The sequence below is a fragment of the Falco biarmicus genome, chromosome 9 (assembly GCF_023638135.1).
Source record: "Falco biarmicus isolate bFalBia1 chromosome 9, bFalBia1.pri, whole genome shotgun sequence".
In the NCBI taxonomy this organism is placed as follows: domain Eukaryota; kingdom Metazoa; phylum Chordata; class Aves; order Falconiformes; family Falconidae; genus Falco; species Falco biarmicus.
The window spans coordinates 5,670,504-5,689,848 of record NC_079296.1 but is presented as its reverse complement, the minus strand read 5'-3'; the positions used below and the strand labels follow the sequence as shown (position 1 = coordinate 5,689,848).

At 49.0% G+C, this 19,345-nt stretch overlaps 1 protein-coding gene across 4 annotated transcripts; it reads right to left on the bottom strand.

Moving 5' to 3' along the window:
* Positions 1–122: 122 nt before the first annotated feature.
* On the bottom strand, positions 123–18,925 carry CEL (carboxyl ester lipase). Of its 4 annotated transcripts, none has more exons than XM_056351988.1 (15): positions 15,374–18,925; positions 9,672–9,925; positions 8,980–9,175; positions 8,208–8,312; positions 6,298–7,793; positions 5,642–5,792; positions 5,079–5,201; positions 4,536–4,733; positions 4,312–4,442; positions 3,773–3,880; positions 3,433–3,550; positions 2,335–2,521; positions 1,584–1,787; positions 894–1,091; positions 123–384 (listed from the first exon to the last, which is right to left on the bottom strand). In XM_056351988.1, the coding sequence occupies exons 5-15, from the start codon at positions 6,517–6,519 to the stop codon at positions 174–176; spliced, it is 1,851 nt and encodes a 616-aa protein (XP_056207963.1). In that variant the 5' UTR covers positions 6,520–7,793; positions 8,208–8,312; positions 8,980–9,175; positions 9,672–9,925; positions 15,374–18,925; the 3' UTR covers positions 123–173. The 4 variants fall into 4 exon arrangements, with proteins under 4 accessions (XP_056207963.1, XP_056207962.1, XP_056207961.1 ...); XM_056351987.1 differs by having other exon boundaries at positions 9,672–9,921; XM_056351986.1 differs by lacking the exon at positions 9,672–9,925.
* Between the last annotated feature and the right edge of the window lie 420 nt (positions 18,926–19,345).

Below are 19,345 nucleotides of genomic sequence, written 5' to 3'. Positions count from 1 at the left end.
TGTGTTATGGGTCAGGGGAACACGCGTTGCACAGGGACTGGATGTCACTTACTGCCTGACCTTAATGTTAGGGAGAAAATCCTGCCACAGCAAAGAAATGGAAAAGCCAAAAATCACTCAGTTACAACAGAGCCTTTAATGAGCTGGGCCTATCTCTAAAAGGTGTCTTTTTCTTAATTCCACAGCAGTTCCTCGGTCAGGGTGATGTTGGCAACCTGTGGCAGCTTCCGATAGACTGAGTTCCAGAAGTCCACATACCGGGATTTCAGATTCTGCTTCACGGAGTTCTGGTTCATCTTGTTGTTAATTTCCAGGTAGTAAGTGCCCTCGTTGCTGTAGGGCGGCCAGGTAACAGGCACCTCTGAATTCCCTTTGTTGGGATCACTGAGGAAAAAGGAGACATAGAACTTTGGTTTTATCAGAGCAGCTTGTGGATGCAGCAAGATTTGAATTATTTGACAGGGCCCCTGTCTGCTCAAGTGAGGCTTTAAGTGCGTGCAAAGAGAGAGCCTGACACTGGGCCAAGCAATAGCAATTCTGCCTGCTAGGAGCAACTTGCCAGCCTGCAGTCTCCTCCCTTGGTCCCCACTAGCATTGTCCCTGGCTGCATGCGGGGGCTTAATTCCTATCTGAACACCAGGATTCAGAAAAAAACCTCATTGTTAAGTTTAAGCAGAGTTCACAAGTTCAGAAAATGTTTCTGCTGTCCCCAGGTGTTCTTTGGATGAGGAAGACCTAGAGCAAATTCCACCATTGGGAGACATAGAGCCAGGCTCACAACAGACAGAGGACACCCAGCTTTTGGGAATTGTTCCTGAGAAGTTAATAGGCAAAAGCAGCAGGCTGAAGTGCTGCAGCAAGCCCCAAATCCATGTGGAACCAGAATCACTCACCCTGTCCTGGCAAAATTGGTCCAGTAAGCAATCATGGCTTTTGAGACAGTCCTGTGCTTGGGCAGGTAGCCCAGGGGGGTGGCGAAGGGTTTCCCAAACACATACTGCAAGTCATCAGCGTGGTCTGCCCCTACCCAGCTTGGGTAGACAGGCATTCGGGACGGCTGGGAGAACACGTAGCTATATGTCTTGGAATTCCTGGGGAGATAAAATAGATTTGCTAAGCAGCTGCGAGTGGAGAGCAGAGAAGTGGGTGCAGATTCATAACCATGCTCCAAATACCAGCAGAGCCCAAGATTCAGCCTTGGAAGGTGCTCACATGCATCTAAGAGGTGGTCTCAGAGGGAAAAAACATTCTTCGATAGATATTCTGATTCTCACCCTAACCCTCATATCATCCCAGTGCCAGGTCTCGTGGCATCAAACATTGCTAGGATGGAGTGTGAATGTTTTAGGAAGCATAAACTTGTTTTAATGGGAATGTAAACCAAATTCCTAGCATGACTCCCTTGCAGTGTTACAGAGGTAGTGTTTGTACGAGCTATGTGTAAGCATGTACTCAGTACAAAAAGCCTGCCTCCTTCAAGTTCAGCCCTCTTAACCTGCTCCTCAGCCCCTTGGGCTTGCTGTGAAAGCAGCATTTTGGCCCCCAGGCAGGCTTTGGGCTCCTGCCAGGGCTGAGCTGCTCACCGGGCATTCTGCAGGTGCAGTTTCAGTGCCCACTGTGTGGGAACCAGGAAGATGTAGTCAGTAATCAGGTCCACCACTGTCTTCTTCATAACCTCCTGGTCCGGCTTGTCACCCCACGGTTGCGTGTAGAGAGTGTATGTTGCATTGGCTCCAGTCTGGCCCCTGTCCACAGTAAGTCCTTTGATCAAATTATAGACCTCGTCCCTGAAAAGACAAGTAGTATCAACTAATTACAGACCAGCAGCTCCAAGTAGGGCAGGGCTCATAGAAAAGGATCCCAGCCCCCATCGATGTTTACATCCAGCCCTGCAGTTAGCAAAGGTTTGGTGGGGTAAAAGCCAGTGATTTCATTCCAGGTCTTAGATGGAGGGCATGTGCTTCCCAGCTTTCTCAGCAGAGCAGCTTGGGGCCAAATTGGCCACCAGTTCCTTTCATTCCTGGAGGAGTCTGATGGGACGGGCACCCAGCATGTACCTGCTCTGGACAGAGAGCATCAGGGCTGCCAAGCCTGTGGCTGGTGCTGTGTTCAGGAGCACCTTAAAGGTATATGGGGAGGCTTCCCCAGTAGGTAGTGCTTTTTCTTGAAGGCTCTGGATCTGGCAACATATGCCCTAGGCACCCTGGCTTGGAGTGACACCCTCTTTTGAAAGTGAGTTCCCTGTCCACTCAGGTCAAAGTCCTCAGAGTTTAGGAGCTACCTTAAAAGAGAAGATTCTTCCTGTTAGGAGTTTTAAGAGCATCCTTTACTTACGCAGTGATTTTCACTAGCGGGCGGTTGATAGCAGGTAAATCAATGCCAGCAAAGATATGTCCATCCATGTTGTTGACCCCAGCGATGTAGTCAATGTCAGCAGCATTGGCAAAGAGCTTCTCTGGCATGTCTGGGAGGAAGTCTCCATCGATGACAGGCGTGAGGGCGAGTGTGTGAACCAGGGGAGCTGCGGCAGAAGAAAAAATTGGAGTCCATTAGGAGCTGAGAAAAGACAGATGTGTGGTCTGGCATATCCTGTGATCAAAGAACTATAGAAAGAATAGGCCAAGGTGAATGAGAGCTTGGGCGGTGACTTCAGCATGGGCAGAATGTCACCCAGAAGCAGGGTGACCACAGGTTCACATTCAGTAAAACTCATGCCTGTAGGAGGGGGAGAAGAACAAGACATCTGCCAGCCAAGTACCAGCAGGTAACATCAAAAATTCCTCTCCTCCACCCAGTGCCTTCCTAAAAAGCACAGCCAAAGGTAGGGATGAGCAGAACTTCCCCTCCCCATCCCATCTGGCTGTGCTCACTCATTGCCAGGACAGCCAGCTTTGGTTAGTGCAGCTGCACAGCAGTGGCTTGGCCACTCTGGGTCCTGAGCAAGGCTAAACGTTGGGGCTATTTACTAGGAGCATGAGGAAAGCAAGCAGAGGAGAGTCTTCTTGGGAAAGAAATGCTCAGAGGCAGCAAGAGCAGAAGCTTTCCCTAGCTGGTGTGAGAGTGCTACACTCCACCCAGTGACTCAAATGAAAATAGCAGCATTGTGGTCAATTATTTTTTTGCTTGTAAGCTGTGTTCTGCAATTGCTCTTGCTGCTTTCACAGAATAGAAAGCCCAGACAGTTGCTTTGGAGCCAAGGCATGGCCCTTGGATAATTCCTTTGCCTCTACTGCCACGGCGTGATGGACAGTGTTCATTCAGCACAATGTGCACCTGCCTGTGGAAGGGTGGCTGCACCATCTGTCATTATTGTCCCCTTTCTGAAGGACACAGGCACTGCTTCAGCATTCCTAGCAATGGCCTCAGTGTCCCACCAAAGGCACGGTGAGCCCTGGGTGGGTGATGGAGCACAGCAAGGGCCAGGGGACTTACAGGGCAAGTTGATCAGCTCCAGGTGGTAGGCCAGCGTCACAGCTTTAGGGTCAGAAATGCGCAGGCAGTTGGCCAAGATAGTGGTGTTGTCTGTGGGGCAGCCCACCTTTTCTCCAATCTGCAGGAGGAGAGAGAGAGAGAGAAACCTCCTAGCGTTACCTTCCAAAGCCAGGCTTTGTTACCAGCTGCACAGAGGCAGAGGAGTGGTTGGTTTTAAAGCATCATGTTTCCACAGCTGTTGGGCAGCATGGCTCCTGCTGAATCCCTTGCTAGTTATGCTTTTCTCTAGGGAATCACTTTTTTGGTTTTTCCATTCCCTCAGGCAAGACTTTCACGTTACCTTTTTAGCCCAGGCGAGTGGGTCCCTCTGGATGGCCCAGCTGCAGAGACCGACACCACTCTGGCTGATGGCCCTCTTGAACAGGCCCTTGTTCTTTGGAGTCAATGTCTGCGGTGCAGAATAGAAACAAGAGGGTTTCAGGTGCAAACTCCTGAAGAGACCACTGCCCGCCAGACCTGGCCAATCACCCCAAATCTTGTGCACCAGGCCCAGGGAAGCTGCCAGCTCTCGTGCTGTTTACCAGTTTCAGCAGTTAAAGTTAAAAGGTGATATGGTGAGAGAAGGAGCAGAGTAGGGGGGCATGGCAAGTAAATGCTGTTTAATCAGAGGTCCCAAGAGCGAGGACACCTGCCTGAAGCTGTGGGACTGATTAAACTGAAGGAGCAGCTCAAAGCCAAGAGGCTGAGTGTTGCGGTCCCTGGGCAGAAGAGGATGTCAACCAGGCAGTGTGTATGGGAGAAAGCAGCAGAGCGCCAAGGGGACCATCTCTCCCATTTAGAGAGAAGTGGCTCTGGTGGGGTCCAACAAGAACAACACACCTGCAGGGAGACACTGACGGCACCAGCTGATTCCCCAAAGATGGTGATGTTATCTGGGTCACCCCCAAAGGCCTTGATATTCCTCTTCACCCAGGCAATAGCCATGTGCTGATCCTTCAGCCCGTAGTTCCCTGAATGACAGAGAGCACCCTCCATTGAGCAAGGGCACAGCAAAGCTGATGAGGACCTGTAACAGTCCCCTGAAGAGGGAACAGCTATGGTACCTGGCAAGTTTGCGTCTCCAGTGCTCAGGAAGCCCAGGGGTCCCAGGCGATAGTTGATGGTTACCACAATGACGTTGCCCCGCACAGCAATCTCCTCGCCATCATAAAGGTAGTTATTGAGGAAGTTGGCTCCCTGACTCCCTCCTACAAGGAAGGCACCGCCGTAGATCCAGACCATGACTGGCAAGTTGGTAGAGACTGGGAGATGAGGAAGAAAAGCAGCGTGAGCCACAGCATAGCTAGAAGATGCTTCCCATCCATCCCCATACCCACTTGCTGAGCATCCCTCCACCTGGGCATGAGCAGACATGATACTTTGCAATAGCCTATGGCCAAGAAAGTCAACACCCTGTAGAAGAGGCTGAAACTCCCAACAGGCTGCAGTTGAGGGACATTGACTGACATTTCCCACCTTTCCCTCTCAAAGTCAGTGCTCCTGCAGTTGCCCACTGCGGGAGTGTAGCTGCTGGGAGGTACTCCAGAGCAATTTGTCCACAAAAGGCAGCTGAGAATCTCCTCTCCAGGTCTCAGCCAAGCACATACTGTGTCTTTTCCCTTGAGGAATCCAGATGTTCAGATAGAGACAGTCCTCACTCCCACGGACATCAGTTTGTGTAAGTGTCATCTGCATGCAGCGATTTTTGAATTTTTTTGTCTGCAGTGTTCCTGAGAGGAGAGAGGGAAGACAGCAGGTCCTAGTTAGAGGCATCAACTCCATCCTGTGGTTGCAAACTGACTGTCCGTTCATCCATCCTCTCCTCTGTGAGTCCAGCACAGAGGCAGCAAAGCCTCCCCAGCCCCTGAGACCAGTTTGAGGGAGTGACAAAGTGGGACCCTTTTGCATGTGAATTAGCTCCAGACAGCTAAAGCATGGGGAGGGGAGGTGCAGGTGCCCTGCTTTGGTTTTGTTACTTCATGTGATTAATTGAATTGCTTGGGAACACTTAGACACAGACTGTCATACCCACCATGAGACTAAGCTTTTTCTTGGTGCTGCTTAGTAGATGAAAGCAGGCAGCAACATCTCTGGCTTGTCGATAATGGACTAAAGAGAGAGAAGTGAAAATAAAACCCCAAACCAAAGGCATTCAAAAGCTGGATCTTACCATCCCAGCCAGGATGAGGTTGAGGGTTTTCCAGAGTCCTTGGAGGGGCAGCGAAGGGGATACCTCTGAAGATGTCGATGTAGTCCCCAAAGAGCCCCAGTTTTTTATTCTCACCTTCCACAAAACCTCCTTCGGTGAGCACCACACCCAGCTACACATGGCACCATTGAGAACAGAAAAATCCATTGCAGAGTTTGTCATGCTTCTGTCTTCCCATGTTGCCAGCACCCACACCTTGCCCTGGCCAGTCCCCAGATGGACCCACTCGCAGCCCAGCTTCCCCAGCCAGCCCTTTGGAACCTTATGGAAAGGCCCCAGGTAGCTGCCGCTGGAGATGTGCCCCTGCAGATGTCTGCAGGCTGCCCTTCGGAGCAGATAGGCAGCAGCAATTCCCCTGCGCTCCCAAAGGTGAATGGCAGAAGGTGAGGACCTTCAGGTGTAAACCAGGCCAGACCTGACACAGAACTGTGCACAAACTTTTGGAAAAACGTTGTTGAGAGCCTTTGCCATGTTTAGGGCAGGAAAACACCCTGTCTCGGCTGTCACAGTCTGCAGGCCCTTTCATGGGCTCCAGACCAGAGGTGGCAGCAGCTTGCTCATTCAGGCATGAACAGCAAAATGCCTTGCAAGGCTGTAAGAAATGCTTTTGTACTTACAGTTGCAGCCCATGCTACCCCGAGGTAGGAGCACAAGGCAAAGCACAGGATCTCCCAGCGAGCCATGGTGAGTGCACACCTGAAGACCAAGTCCCCAGATGGAGGGATATATATAGAGCTAGGAGTGCAGCTGTGCGTCAATGCCATGACCCAGTCTTGGCTCTTACATAAACCAGAGGAGCCTCTACACACCTGTCCTTCAGTAGGCTGAGGCCAAACCATGGCTTAAGGTAAGACTGGCGTCACAGTGTGAGAGCCCTGCAGATGTTGCTTTTGTGGGCTGGACGCCAAACCTAAGGAAATCTCTCAGTCTAACAGAACTTCAGAGAACATAAAAAAATCCTGAAGTTATGGAAAGCCTCACATAAGTGCAGGAGGCTGAAATCACGTTAAGCCAAGCATTAGAGCATATCATCGGCAACTACTGAGAAACCTTGCATGCGTAACACTAGGGAATGCACAAGACTCAGAAAACGCCAGCAGATCTTTAATGTCTCTTTAATGGGTGCTGACAATCCAGCCAGCGATGGCAGACTAATGAGTGGCCAACCACTGTGGACCTGAAGTTCTGCCCCATTGCCCGTTTCCTTCCGTCCTTGCTAACTACTGGGGAGGTCAAAACAGAGCTGAGAAGTGTGCCAGCTAGTGAGGACAGCAGAAGGGAATTACTCTGTTCTGTTATCTTCATCCTGCAGAAGAGAATTATTCACTGCCAAAAAGTGCCTTTTCCTGATGGCTTTATTTCCAACATCACCACTGAGGGTCAATGCTGAAGTCATGGCACAGTATTTTCACTCCCCTTAGCTGAGCAGAAGGGCAGCACCTGCCTTAGGGACTTGGGTGACACTGCAGTGCTCCCCCAGCACCTCCTCAGGCACCTCTTCTGTTGTCCACATGGCCACCAACCCAGCCAAAGTGCACTTCTCACCCATGGAGAGATCTGGGAATGCAGCTCCTCCTCCATTCCGGCGTGCTGCCTGCTGGTCTGGATTCTGGGCTCGCTCTTGCGAGTTTGCTGCAGGGCTTGTTGGCCAGCAAGTGTGAAAATGTGGGCAATGCCTCGCAAACACCCACAGTGACGGCCATCAGCAGGCACTGCCGTCAGTGTAGAGAGACCGTGGTCGTCTTAGTACAAGTTCTGCTTTCCCACATCCTGGGCATGGTCGCTGAACCCGCAGCTGTCATGGAACGAGAGCAGAGATGATTCTGCCCAACAGCAGCCAGACGGCTCACGGAGTTCACACATAGTCCAGAATCTCTGTCTCCATTTCATTTTCACTCCCATCAGAAGGCCTGAAGTCCTCTTCCTCCTCCTCTTCATCATCCTCATCCTCTGCAGACTCATATGCCAGCTGCTCTTTGCCACCTTCACTGCTTATTTAACCAAAGAAAGCCCTTCTACTGGTACAGCGTACCTTGCTTCTTGACATTGATGGGCAGACTGTAGTTATACGTGCTGTGCTTTGCTTTCACGGGCATGTCGTTAGGGGCATAACCTAGACGTGAAAAAAAAAACCCAATAATGAGCTGAAGATGACCAGAATATCCCTTGTTCTGTAACAGAAGTGCTGGGCTGGTGTGTGTAAGGCAGGCTGATCCTTGGGGTATGGTGACTTTAGCAAAGTAGGGAGAGGAGAAAATCAACAAAATCCTTTAACTTGGAAAGAGGGAGACGCGACCTGATGTTAACGACTGGATGCCGGCTCTGTCTTTGACTTATGAGATAACCTCAGAAGGTCCTTTCCCCCCACTTTCCCTCTACAAAATCAGGGCATGGGAATCATCTGTCCCAAAGCCTGAAACCTAGCATCCTGCACAAGATTTAGAGAACCAGGAACACCCAGCTGATGCACCCTTGCTCTGCCTCTCAGCAGCCTCAGACAGGCACAAGGGCAGATGTACAGACTTACCATGTAATAGGCCAAATACGGCAACAGAAGTTTCAGCTTGTCCGGGTGGACACTGATATTGGCTTTTACTGCATTCCGAGACCAGACGGGACAGACTTCAAAGAGCTGAAATAATACAGAAACAACCATGGAATTGAACACAGTGGTCTCAGTGGCATCTGATGAGACTTGTTATGTTGGTCAGACTTCGGATTTGCCCATCGTTATCCTCAGAAAAGCAGACAATGTCCATCTAGCAGCCAGTCTACTCTCTAAAAGGGCTGGAGAGCTCTGCACAAGGCACATTGCAAAATTCATTTTCAGAACATGGCCAACTCTAAGGAATAAAATTTCAGAGCTGTGGGTAGCATTTCAGATACATGCCACTCACTCACTTTCCTGACGTGACATTGTCATGCCTTGACAAAGTTTTATCCCACCCATCATTTCAAGGGGAGCTGCAGCTGTTCAGGACACCAAATATTCCTGTATCCCTGGCAGAATTTGCCAGTACAGCCCTTCTTGTCTGATAGATTAGAGAACAGAAAAAGCAAATGTGTATTTTTGCTAAGGGCACAAAGGACAGCTGATATCGAACGGGAGTGGAACCCAAAGGCCTGGATGTGGGTCCCTGGCATAATTACACAGGCTCATATCTCACTTGTTAACAAGGTTAAACGGGAAACCCCGTCCCAGAACCTTCAGAGAAGCCAGCAGTATTTAAAACCACAACAATTTCTGGTGAGGTCTGTATGCCACAGTATAGTGCTCAGGTCAGGAATAAGGCACGTACCTTTCTCAGTTCTTCCTCCACCTTTCTATCCACAGGATTGGTACACATTTTCTTCCAGGTGTGTACAGCAGCATCCAGTGGTTTAGCTGGGATTTCTTCATCATCAAAGTTCACAAAGATTGCGTTGTGCGGGCGACGGGCCCTGCTGAGGCCAATCAGGTTCTCACCAGACACCTGGGGGTTGTTGTAGCCCTCCCTAAGAAACAGGGAAAGGATCGGGTTTGCTTTCTGCCCCCAGCACACACAGACTTGGGGCCTTCACGGGAACATGCAAAAACAAAGTTTGTGCTCCAGGTTTTGGAAGAGAAGGGACTCAGCTGGGTGAGTTTAACTTTGGGCCCGCCTCCCTATCACATAGTGGTGGTACCAGGAAAGAATCTCATGACACCAGTGAAGAAAGAAAATTGAAATTTAACACCCCCCCTGCAAAGCTACATCCATCTGCACAATGACAGAGGTCCCCTGCACTCTGGCAGGAAACCCTCAGGCAGTTGACTCTTAACCCCTATGAAATGCCTCTGCATTTGCTCCACTGTCATTACTGCCGCTCAGTAGGGTACATGGGCAAGGCAAGATGGAAATGCAGTTAAGATAATTATTTTTTTTTTAAGTGCCGATGAAGGACTACAGTGAGAAAATGAAAGATGTTTCTTGTGGGAGATTTCACAGACTGTTCTCCTGGCAAAACCAACCAGGGGCCAAAAGGGAACAGGTCCAGTGAGCGCGATCACAGGAACATTTGGCATTGACTCCTGCACACTCTCCCCTCGGCTCCATCCCACTGGAAGCAGGCAAAAAGCCGGGCTCACTGCATCCCATGCCGCCTGTAGTGTGCTGGGGGAGGCAGGCATCTTCATCAAATCACCAGGTCCCCTCACTTGGCAGGTCCTGAGGTGGACTTTTGCTAAAGCTTCTGCTGTCCAGGCAGTTTCTCAAGTGTGCCTGCCTCCATTGGATCAAATCAAGAGGGATAAAACAGAACAAGGCAGCAGCTTAAACAGGTGAAAGTCGCCGTCCCATTTCCCACCCCAGCAACCTACTTCCCCCATCCCTGAGCTCCCCCTTTTCCGTGGGTACCCTGCGCACAGCAGCTGGGGTGTGCAGGGCAGCTCCAGCACTGCTGAGCGCTGCTCCCACCACCACCACCATGAGGTCCTTGAGGTAGGGTTGGGGGCATCTGTGTGTGTGTGTATGTTTGCATGTTAGTGTCACAGCCACTGCTGTTCCTCCTGCTTGTCCCAGCAGGGTGGGCAGTGGGAGCACTCATTCTGTGAGAACTCCAGGGTGGGGCAGAACCGTCAGCTTTAAATACCCAGCAGCCCTGAGCCAGTCTCCCTTCCCGAAGTGTGAGCCTGGCTTAGGAATTGTGGGGGGTTTTTGGGGTTTTTTTGGTTTTTTTGTTTTAATATATATTTGCTGGTTTTAGCCTGTAGGGTGCAGTAGTACCACGTTTTCATAGAATCATAGAACACCAGGTTGGAAGGGATCTCAAGGATCATCTGGTTCAACCCTTCTTGGCAAATTCAGGGTCTCGACAAGATGGCCCAGCACCCTGTCCTGCTGAATCTTAAAAGCATCCAGTGTCAGGGAATCCACCACTTCTCTGGGGAGACTATTCCAGTCGCTGATTGCTCTCATTGTGAAAAATGTTCGTCTTGTGTCTAATTGGAATCTCCCCAGGAGTAACTTGTACCCATCACTCCTCCTCTTTTCCATGTGACTCATTGTAAAAAGGGAGTCTCCATCTTCTTTGTAGCCACGCTTTAAATACTGCAACATGGTGATAAGGTCTCCCCTTTTCTACCTTCAAAAATGTAATTCGGTTGGCTCTGACACTTGAGCTTTCAGAGCACACCTGATTATTGTTAGACTTGGGAGGAAACCCCCAAACCTGTGAAAGCAGGTGGCAGTACAGGGAGATGCTTTAAAAGGAGACAGCCCTGGCATTGCTTGCACATGTTTTATATAGCATTATCTTCCTGTGTGAGTGGGGGAGAGGGGTCTGTGGCTTGTGCTGTGGTTGCTTCTTTTGTGTCTCCTAGGGAAGAGCAGCAGGTACTGTAAGTATGTACACCAAAACCTTGATCCCCCCAGGAGCCCTCAGAAAGGGGGCAAGGAAATTTTGTGAGCTCAAAGTTGTTGGTGGGGTGAGTGCATAAGTATTCACAGAAAATACACAAACCCATAGCAAGGTAAGTCAGTCCTGCTTAGTTCACTTTAGTGTCAAAAACATTAATTTCTGTGCTGGATAGTGAGGTAAAACAGGAAGAGTGTGAAAGCAATATGAGACCAAAGTTGGCTTCAGTTTATCCATCCACGATGCGTGTGCACACAGTTCCTGAGCTCCTCTTCCTTCTATACTTGCTTTCTGTGTTGCAGTTCATCTAGTGGAAGGCTGCATCTCTGCCTCAGTTATCAGAGGACCCAGTGGGCTGACAGGTTCCACAGACATGATGTGAACTCTCCATAAATTCCAGACACTCCTATTTTCATTAGGGTTTTCACGGCATTCTTGGAAGCATTGGGGTCTGACTGGAGTGTCAGGGCTGAATGCCATTAGGGGAAATATTACACCTCCTAGCCAAGGTCTGGCTGAAGTTTCTTCTTTACTTTCTATCCAATAGACTGTGTATCATGAGCTGTTAAGCTGATACTGTGTTTTACCTCAGAAGCTGTTACAGCAGGAAACAAAATTTTTACAGAAAAGAGCTGTAATATATAAATATGATACAGTGGCCAAAACCGTCAGAAGTTAAAACAATTTTTCTAACCACTCTCTGCTGTGCCTTAGATACCAAATTACTTGCAGAACGTTTTTTTCCAGGAATAGTGATGTTCAAAGCGTCAGACAATGGATTTCCAAACTATTGAAAGTCTTTGTTATGGAAAGCAGAAACTCCTGCTGAAAATAGTTTGCTTAGTGGAACTTTGCTGCAGTGTAAGCTGGAATGGACTATTCTGTTCTCATCTATACCAGTAAAAATCCATATCAGCCCTCTGCAATGCCCAGATAGCAGAGGGCAGAATATACTTCATTTCCTTCCACATTATGTTCTCTTTCATTTGTAGTGTTTCACAGTGTAAAGAATCCAAATTACAACACTATTTTTTCACATCCCCTTCAAAAAAAAAAAAAGTCTTCCCAGGCCTTTCAGTCCTTGAACCATGCGACTTTACCAGCTTCTATCTCCCTCCTTTGAGCTGCAGTTTTTCCCCGCTCATTTTTGTAATCTGACATTGTGATTTGTTCACTTGCATGCTTGTTTTTATCCACGAAGAAGATTTGCTGAATCATTGGGGAGGAGGCAAGGGCTCTAGAGGCAGCTGGTGGCCAGTGATAAAACCATGGCCACATCTAGTCTTCAGGGTTTGCAGATGACAGTCCTTCAGTTGAAGGTCTGAGTCACATTCCCTTCTGAGCTAAGATTGCTGTGGACTTTGGGATTGAGGAAGTGGTGCCCCAAAAATATACATTACTGATCCTGACAACCACAAGGCTTGTGTTGTATCTCCTGCAAAATTATAATGATGCTGTGAGAAAACTTGCAGGCTAGGGGCTAAATCCTGCTGACTGTTGTGTGTTGTGCCCTCTTCAGTGGGAACACATAGTTAAGAAAATAGGAATTTGTCTTGCAATAGGTCATGGTATGTAGTGGTTTCTTCTAGACTTGCAGTAGCAAGGAACAGTGTGAGTAAAGATATGACGGGGCTCCAAGATGGTCATCTACCTTTTTTTTTTTTTTTTGAGAGAACGCACCAAATTCCACTGGTACAACTTATGCAGCTGTTTCTATAACAACAGGGCTTAATTTTGCCCACTGCCTAATGACTGAAATAAGAGCTGGGAGCTAAAACGCCTTGGTTCATTTCTTAGGTCGTTTACTTGCTCTCTGTATGACCTTGAGTTACTTTCTCCCTGGCTCTTGGTTTCCTTGTGAAACAGGGATAAGGTGTTCCCATCTTTGTGGAGCATTTTGAAATCTTTAGGTAGTACACGCTATTCAAATGCCAAGTATCATTTAGTATTTCTAAATGCAGTGTTGTGGGACTATAGAGCAGGTGCACAGACATGGCTCTCTGACTTTCTAGCTAATTGTTTCCTTAAGTTCCAGTTAAGATAGGAAACCTCAGCTGTCCTGTGTGCATTCTCTGAAACCATAAGGCCTTCTGCTCTGCCTTTAATGTAAGGCACTAAAAATTAGTTTTGTGCATATCTTTGTAAGTATCTTGAAGAACTCAGAAATAAAATCTTACAGTGGTACCTGATACTCTTCTGAAGAACAGAGTTTTACTTGGGATGTCCTGCTTAGATATACTGCAAGGAGGTAAGATGGAGAGTTGGTTAACAAACAAAACTGGAAGTCCAGGTGACCTGAGTTCCATTTCTAGTTGTCCTACTCAAATTTGGGCAAACATTTTAAAATGAAGAATGCAGGCTGGCAGATCACAATGCAGAGACCTCGCTTTGATGCTTTGTGTGTTTTCACAGTGCCACCCCAGTGTGAGGTTACTGTGCACGTGCAGCAATTCTACCTTGCTCTCATCTGTTGATCTCAAAGCAAGTCTGTGTTATTATCCTCACTTTGCAAATGGGAAAACCTCAGACATAGGGAGGGATAGTGACTGGCTCAGATCAGCTGACAATGTCAAAGCCAGGAATACACTCCTTTGAGTTTTGAGTCTCATATTTAGGGTTATCCATGATGTATGATGTGAGAAGATGCAACTGCAGTTTCTGGACTCTTTTCTAGGTGCTGTCACAGCTGGGTGTCCACTGAGCCTGACTGATTTGCAGTCAAGCTGCTACAGGCTGGATCTAAATAAGGAGCTAGTGCAGGGATGTCTGACTGACACACTGGTTCACCATGTCCACACTCTCAGGATGGGGCCCTTTCAAGAACAGGAATGCTCCATCATCTCTGACTTCCCCTTCCCCAACTGAGACAAGAGATAACTTCTGTTTTATAAAGAGAAGAAACCAGTGGGCTTGACCACTGCCAAAAATCCCACCAAAGCTCCTAATACAGGAGGGCCTGGGATGTAAGATTAAGTCCCATTGCTTTAAAATTATTCAAGAGGAAGGCAGAATCAATGGGGTAGGGTTTTTTTAACTCCTCATTCTTCATGAGGAAGCCATGAACCTCAGAGTTGTGTTGGCCAGCACTGAATGTAGCTGTTGTACTTGGGACTTGCCTAGGAGCCCTTGATGCACAGAGGAATTTAACGGCTTAGAGCTTGCTCATGGCCTGGAGAACAGTAGATTATGGGTTGGAGCAGAAACAGCTGTGAGAAACTTGGCCTGAGAGTAGTGCAGAAACCACAGGGGTGTGACGCATGTAGCGCTAGATGTCTACAGATACTAGGCTCCCTTTTTCTTCAGGGAGAGAAGGAGGTGTGTTGAAGGCATGACTTCTGTCCTATTTTACATATGTGCTTTAGGAGGAGCTAAATTGCTTCCTAGGGTTGTTACCAGAAAGGGAGCCCCTGAGTGACTAGCTTACACTGGAGGTATCCTGGCCTACGTTGTTGCTGCAGGTTTCCCACCTCATATCACCTGCAGGGCTTGGGACAGCACTTGCAGCCAAACATGAACACATCCTCCCAGCACAGGGTCAGGGTTTGTACTGGGGCCAGCTCTCAGTAAAATCCTCTCATACGGACAGGACCCAAGGCACCAGCTTGAACCCAGCCAAAGACCCAGAAGTGGGTGAGATGCAGGATGGCATCTGCCCAGATGCACTAAATGAGCAGCGACCTGCTCACAGTGTGGTCTGACAGACCCAAGAAACCCTGCGTGTTGAAACAGCTGGTCTGATGGTGGTTCTGTCCTGCATGGCCCATCCTCAGCAGGGAAACCAAGCAGGGGATGTGCCATGTGGGAATCTCTTATTACCCTCCCTGTCATGGCTGAGGTTTCTGGACAGAGAGCTTGCACAGGTCCAAGGGAGCTCATCCAAATGTAGGAGAGTCTCTCTGCTGTCAGCTGCATTGACCTGGTTATTGCTGCCCTAGGAGCAGGTCTGAAGGGGTGTTTGCTGGCCCATACTCTTGCAGCTCGGAAGGGAATGGTCAGGTTTTTCCTCTTCTATTCTCTCAGTGATTTTTTTAATATTTTTCAGAAACAGTAAAGGGAAAACAAGGCAATTATCTGTACACCAAAATTTAGTGACTAATGTTATTCTGAAGTGCTAAAGTCCCCTCCCAAACCTAGGGAAGGTAGTGGGGGGGAGAAGTGCTGCTTTGGGCACCGAACAGGAGCAGCTTGCTCAGTAAGCATCTGAGTTGCTTGCTGTAAATCTGACTCTCCCTGCTGAGCAATGTTCCTAAGAAAACCTACCCTGTGCATCCTCTCAGGCCCCTGTGTTCACATTTGCAGCTCTCATGCTGCACTTACCAGGGTTATTTGCATGGATGGGGGCTCCGTGTTGATGCCTGGGTGGCAGAAGCGAAGGGCTGACAGGCCTTTCCTGCCAATCTGTCTGTTGTTCAGATGAAGTGGTTGGAAAGTGCTCGCTCTCCAGTTCCCTCTTGGGCTCAGGCACTCTGATAAGGCACTGGCTCTGCTATCTTGCCCTGGGAGCTGTTCCTCCTCCCTAACAGGCCCACTTTGCTGGCTGACAGTTAGCAGCCGGCAGTGCTTGATAAACTTATCAGACCAAAGCTGAGCCCAGTGCACACTCAGCTCCTCCCCAGCCTCAGATTTCCCCATTCCTGGGGACTCTGCTCTCTGCCTGCCTTGCTGCCTGCTATGGTGAACACAATCACCCTTGGGCCAGCAGGTCAAAATCGGCCCCAGGACCAGATTGAAAAATGCTTTAATTGAAGCAACACCTTTAAAATGAGGGTGTGAAGTGGGATGTTTGTAGCATCCGTATCCAGCTCTGTTCCTCTGCCTGGAATATTATTCATCAGTGGAAATGCTGCTCATGTCTGGCTTATCCTCTCCATGTTTCTGCTCACCCTGTTTCTCCACCCATTTGGCAGTGTCGTGGTTTTAATGTTGGGGTCTGGCTGTGCATGCTTGGAGGATTTCTTTCGAAGTCAGTTATGAAATGAGGTTGCTTTGGTGAATTAAGTTTCTATTGCTTGTTATTAGTATCGCAGTAGCACTTAGGCGTCCCAGCCGAGATCAAGGCTCCATTGTGTGAGGTGCTGCATGGAGCAGATAAGGAGGGGCAGTCCCATTCTGGGCTATTTTACCGTTGAAATAAACAAGTGAAGGGGAGATGGGGAATTATTATCCTCTTCTCACAAATGGGGTGAAGCTTTCTGTGAGCTTCACAGTGTGCTGAACAACTTCAGAAATCCAGCAATTGTCTTGCCTGAGGTCATGCAGGAAACGTGGCAGATCTCAAGTCTCAGCTCGGGGTTGCAGCCTTAAGATCAGTGTGTGTCTGTGGTGACTGTTAGTTGTAAGACGGTGGGTGAGGAACTCTGCAGGGATCTGTTTTTTCTTAGGTCTCATCCAGCACAGAGGCAACCAACTGATTTAACAATCCTTGAATAATTTTGGCGTGGCTGTTCTGGGTTGTCTGCTTTGTGTGGATGTGCTGTTCCAGTGGAAAAGTAGAAAAACATCTCTGCTTTGAGGGCGGAATAAGTGATAAAAAAGTTGTTTGTGGTGTCCTTTTTTAATTCTGTAGCAGCTTTGGAGGTCAAGTTCCCTGTCTGTTCCCAGGTTAGGCCCTTAATGGCAGGCAGGAATGTTTGCCCTACACAGGGAAACACATCTATGAATCTTTTCCTGGGAGTTTATCTAATGCCTCCAGGTTTCCCCTTGTGTGCTGTGCTGATGGGCTGGAACTAACCTGCTGGTGTGTCCCCATCACCTATGACTGCATGGCCCTGGGGGAATGACCTGCTGTGAGGACAAGGGACTCTGCTCTTATCTTTTTTTCACTGAAAATGCTTTTTTGTGGGGTCTAGGGTGGAAGCAACTGGACTCAGCACATTTTTTTATTATTTTTGTTTTCCTCAATACAGCCTGTACTGAACTGGAACCTAAATTTTCCCTGTTCTTCCTCTCAGTTCTGGTTAGGCCTTCCCTAACCATTGCCAACACAATGTGAAAACTTCAGGGTTTGGCCCTCCCTAGGATTCTGCTCTGTAGAGGTTAATACAACCTGAAGATAAGCTCCAGTGGAATGCTGCGCTAGCTGGGAACACACCGCTGCTTCCTGCAGGTGTCCTGTGGCTCTCTTCTCATTAGGAAGAGAAAGATGCATCCCGTGTCCAAACTTAAATCCACCCTTGCTCATAGTATTTCTGAACTGCTGCTCTCGGTGCCTGAAGGCTGTCTGGAAGACACAGAGGCACCTCTCTCTCCACCTGACAGATGCCCGGGGTTACTGCTTTGCATGTGCCTCATTTGCTAAACAAAACAGCCCAGAGACCAGGATTTTCTTTCCCCAGCAATAAAGGGAAGAAGGCATGAAGAGGACTGGGGAAGTGCAGAATACAGGGCAGGCTCGGAGAGAGGCAAGAACAATCAGCTCTTTCTTCAGCCACAAAGATTAGTTGAGATTTTGCTTTTTGTTATCAGTTTCCTTGATTGACTGACCAGAATGTTTTTGATGCAAGGGAAGATGGTGGGAAAGGGGTTGTTTTCAGAGCAATCAGAACTGGGGAGGATTTGTATGTTTGGAGAGCAAGGCCAGGTGTGTTTGGAGTTTGTGCCAGCCAAGGCCTGATCCTGACAGGTGCTGAGCATCTTTGGGTACCCGTTGTGTGAATTCAGTAGTTCCAGGGATCCAGAAATCCCTTTGCTGGCTCCATGCAGCAGGCCAGCCTGTGGCTGGTACCATGTTGGGAGCGGAAGGCTCTCCCCCAGCCTGGTGTGGCAAGGTTTGGGTAATGCCAGATCTGCTTCCTTCCTCACTCCTTCTCCTGCATTTCCAGAGCTTCAGGGGCTGCAGATGAAAGCCCAGGGAACCACGCAGAGTGCTGCCGTTTGCTCCGCAGCGCAGCCAGGCTGGGTCCCTCCATCCTGTTCCTCAGGAGACAGCTCTCCCTGAGCAGCGATTGCAGCCAGCAAGGGGCTGTGGGGCTCTGCCTCATTTTTCCACTGGGCTGCTGGTATCTGTAGTCCTAAGGGAAGGACAGGGCTCAGGCAGTGTTACTCTATGATCTGAAACCAGCACCTTACTCAAGAGGAAGAAACTGTAGTGCCTTAATGGAAAACTCTGCAAATTAATTCCCTCTTTAATCCTCCCTTCTCAGGTCACCTCCTGACTCCGGCTGTACTGGCTCACTGGCCTTTGCCAGCTGGCCTCCATCCACAGCCCGTGTTTCTGGAGATAGGCTCCCAGTGCCTGTGGGAGTGGGTCAGCCTGGCCCCCCTCAGCTGCCGTGCCCACAGACACGTTTCCCTGGGCACAGCTCTGCCACAGCACGGTCCCTAAGGCCACCCCAATGTGTTGCTCTACTCACTGCCCACACACCTAAAGCAGCCTGTGCATCTCCTGGGGACGTGCTCACCTGGCTCCTCACAAATATTAGGGTAAGGGTGACACTTCAGTGAGAGCGTGTGACTGCTCTTCAGTAATCTCTGGGCTCAGTAACTGCAGTAATGGTGAAAGCATCTGCCTGCCCTAGAGTCCTGGGGAAGTAGGACAGGACCGGGGTGATCTGTGCTTTTGTTAGGAGGGAGAAGCAGGCTGTAAAAGCACAGGTTTAGGACAGAAAGACCCCAGCTGCGTGTTGAAGGCTATACCTCCTCTGTACCACGGAAATCAAAGATAGGAATGGAAATCTCATGGATGCAGTAGCTCTTGTTTAGCAGGCTCAGAAGAACCAGCTGTCTGATTTGGTTTTATGAGTGGTTTTACAGGCACTTTTGCCACTGTGCCAATCGGTGTGTGCTAGCACTTCCCTCCAGAATGGCCAGAATTGGGGAGCTTTGGATGAGTCAGGCACACCTGCTGGCTCCAGGACAGACAGGGAAGTCTCTGCCAGTGTGCCCCTGTGTTTTGGGGCTGGAGGGTGTTTGCTCCTGAGCAGTTCACATGCTGACACGCTCTTTAAATATTTCTGCTTGCAGATTTGTGGAGGACAAGGGGAATAACAAACATGGTTTGCATTTTTGGCAACAGTTTTAATGAGCTGAAATGACTTTACCTTGAGTAAGGCTTGTGCATGTGTACATGGTGAGTGTTCACACATATGTGTGCCTGGTGTCATGGTCAGGACCTGAGGACCAGTTCCCTAAACCCAGTTCTGTCACAGGTTGTACACCTCCCCTGGAGGCTCTGCCCTGCCCAGGTTCTGGCATGACTCAGGAAAGGACAGCAGAGTCTTAGCAGGGTCTTTGATAGCACCGTTGTCTGGGTACACAATCCCGTGTCATCTGAGGCAGTTGTAGCTGCAC

Coding starts and splice junctions, on each gene's coding strand:
- CEL (XM_056351988.1), bottom strand. CDS start 6,519: ATGGTTTGGCCTCAGCCTACTGAAGGACAGGTGTGTAGAGGCTCCTCT. Junction 4,734..5,078: donor TCCTCAAGGGAAAAGACACA/GTATGTGCTTGG, acceptor CTCATCTCCCAG/TCTCTACCAACTTGCCAGTC. Junction 2,522..3,432: donor GGAGCTGATCAACTTGCCCT/GTAAGTCCCCTG, acceptor CTTCTGCCGCAG/CTCCCCTGGTTCACACACTC.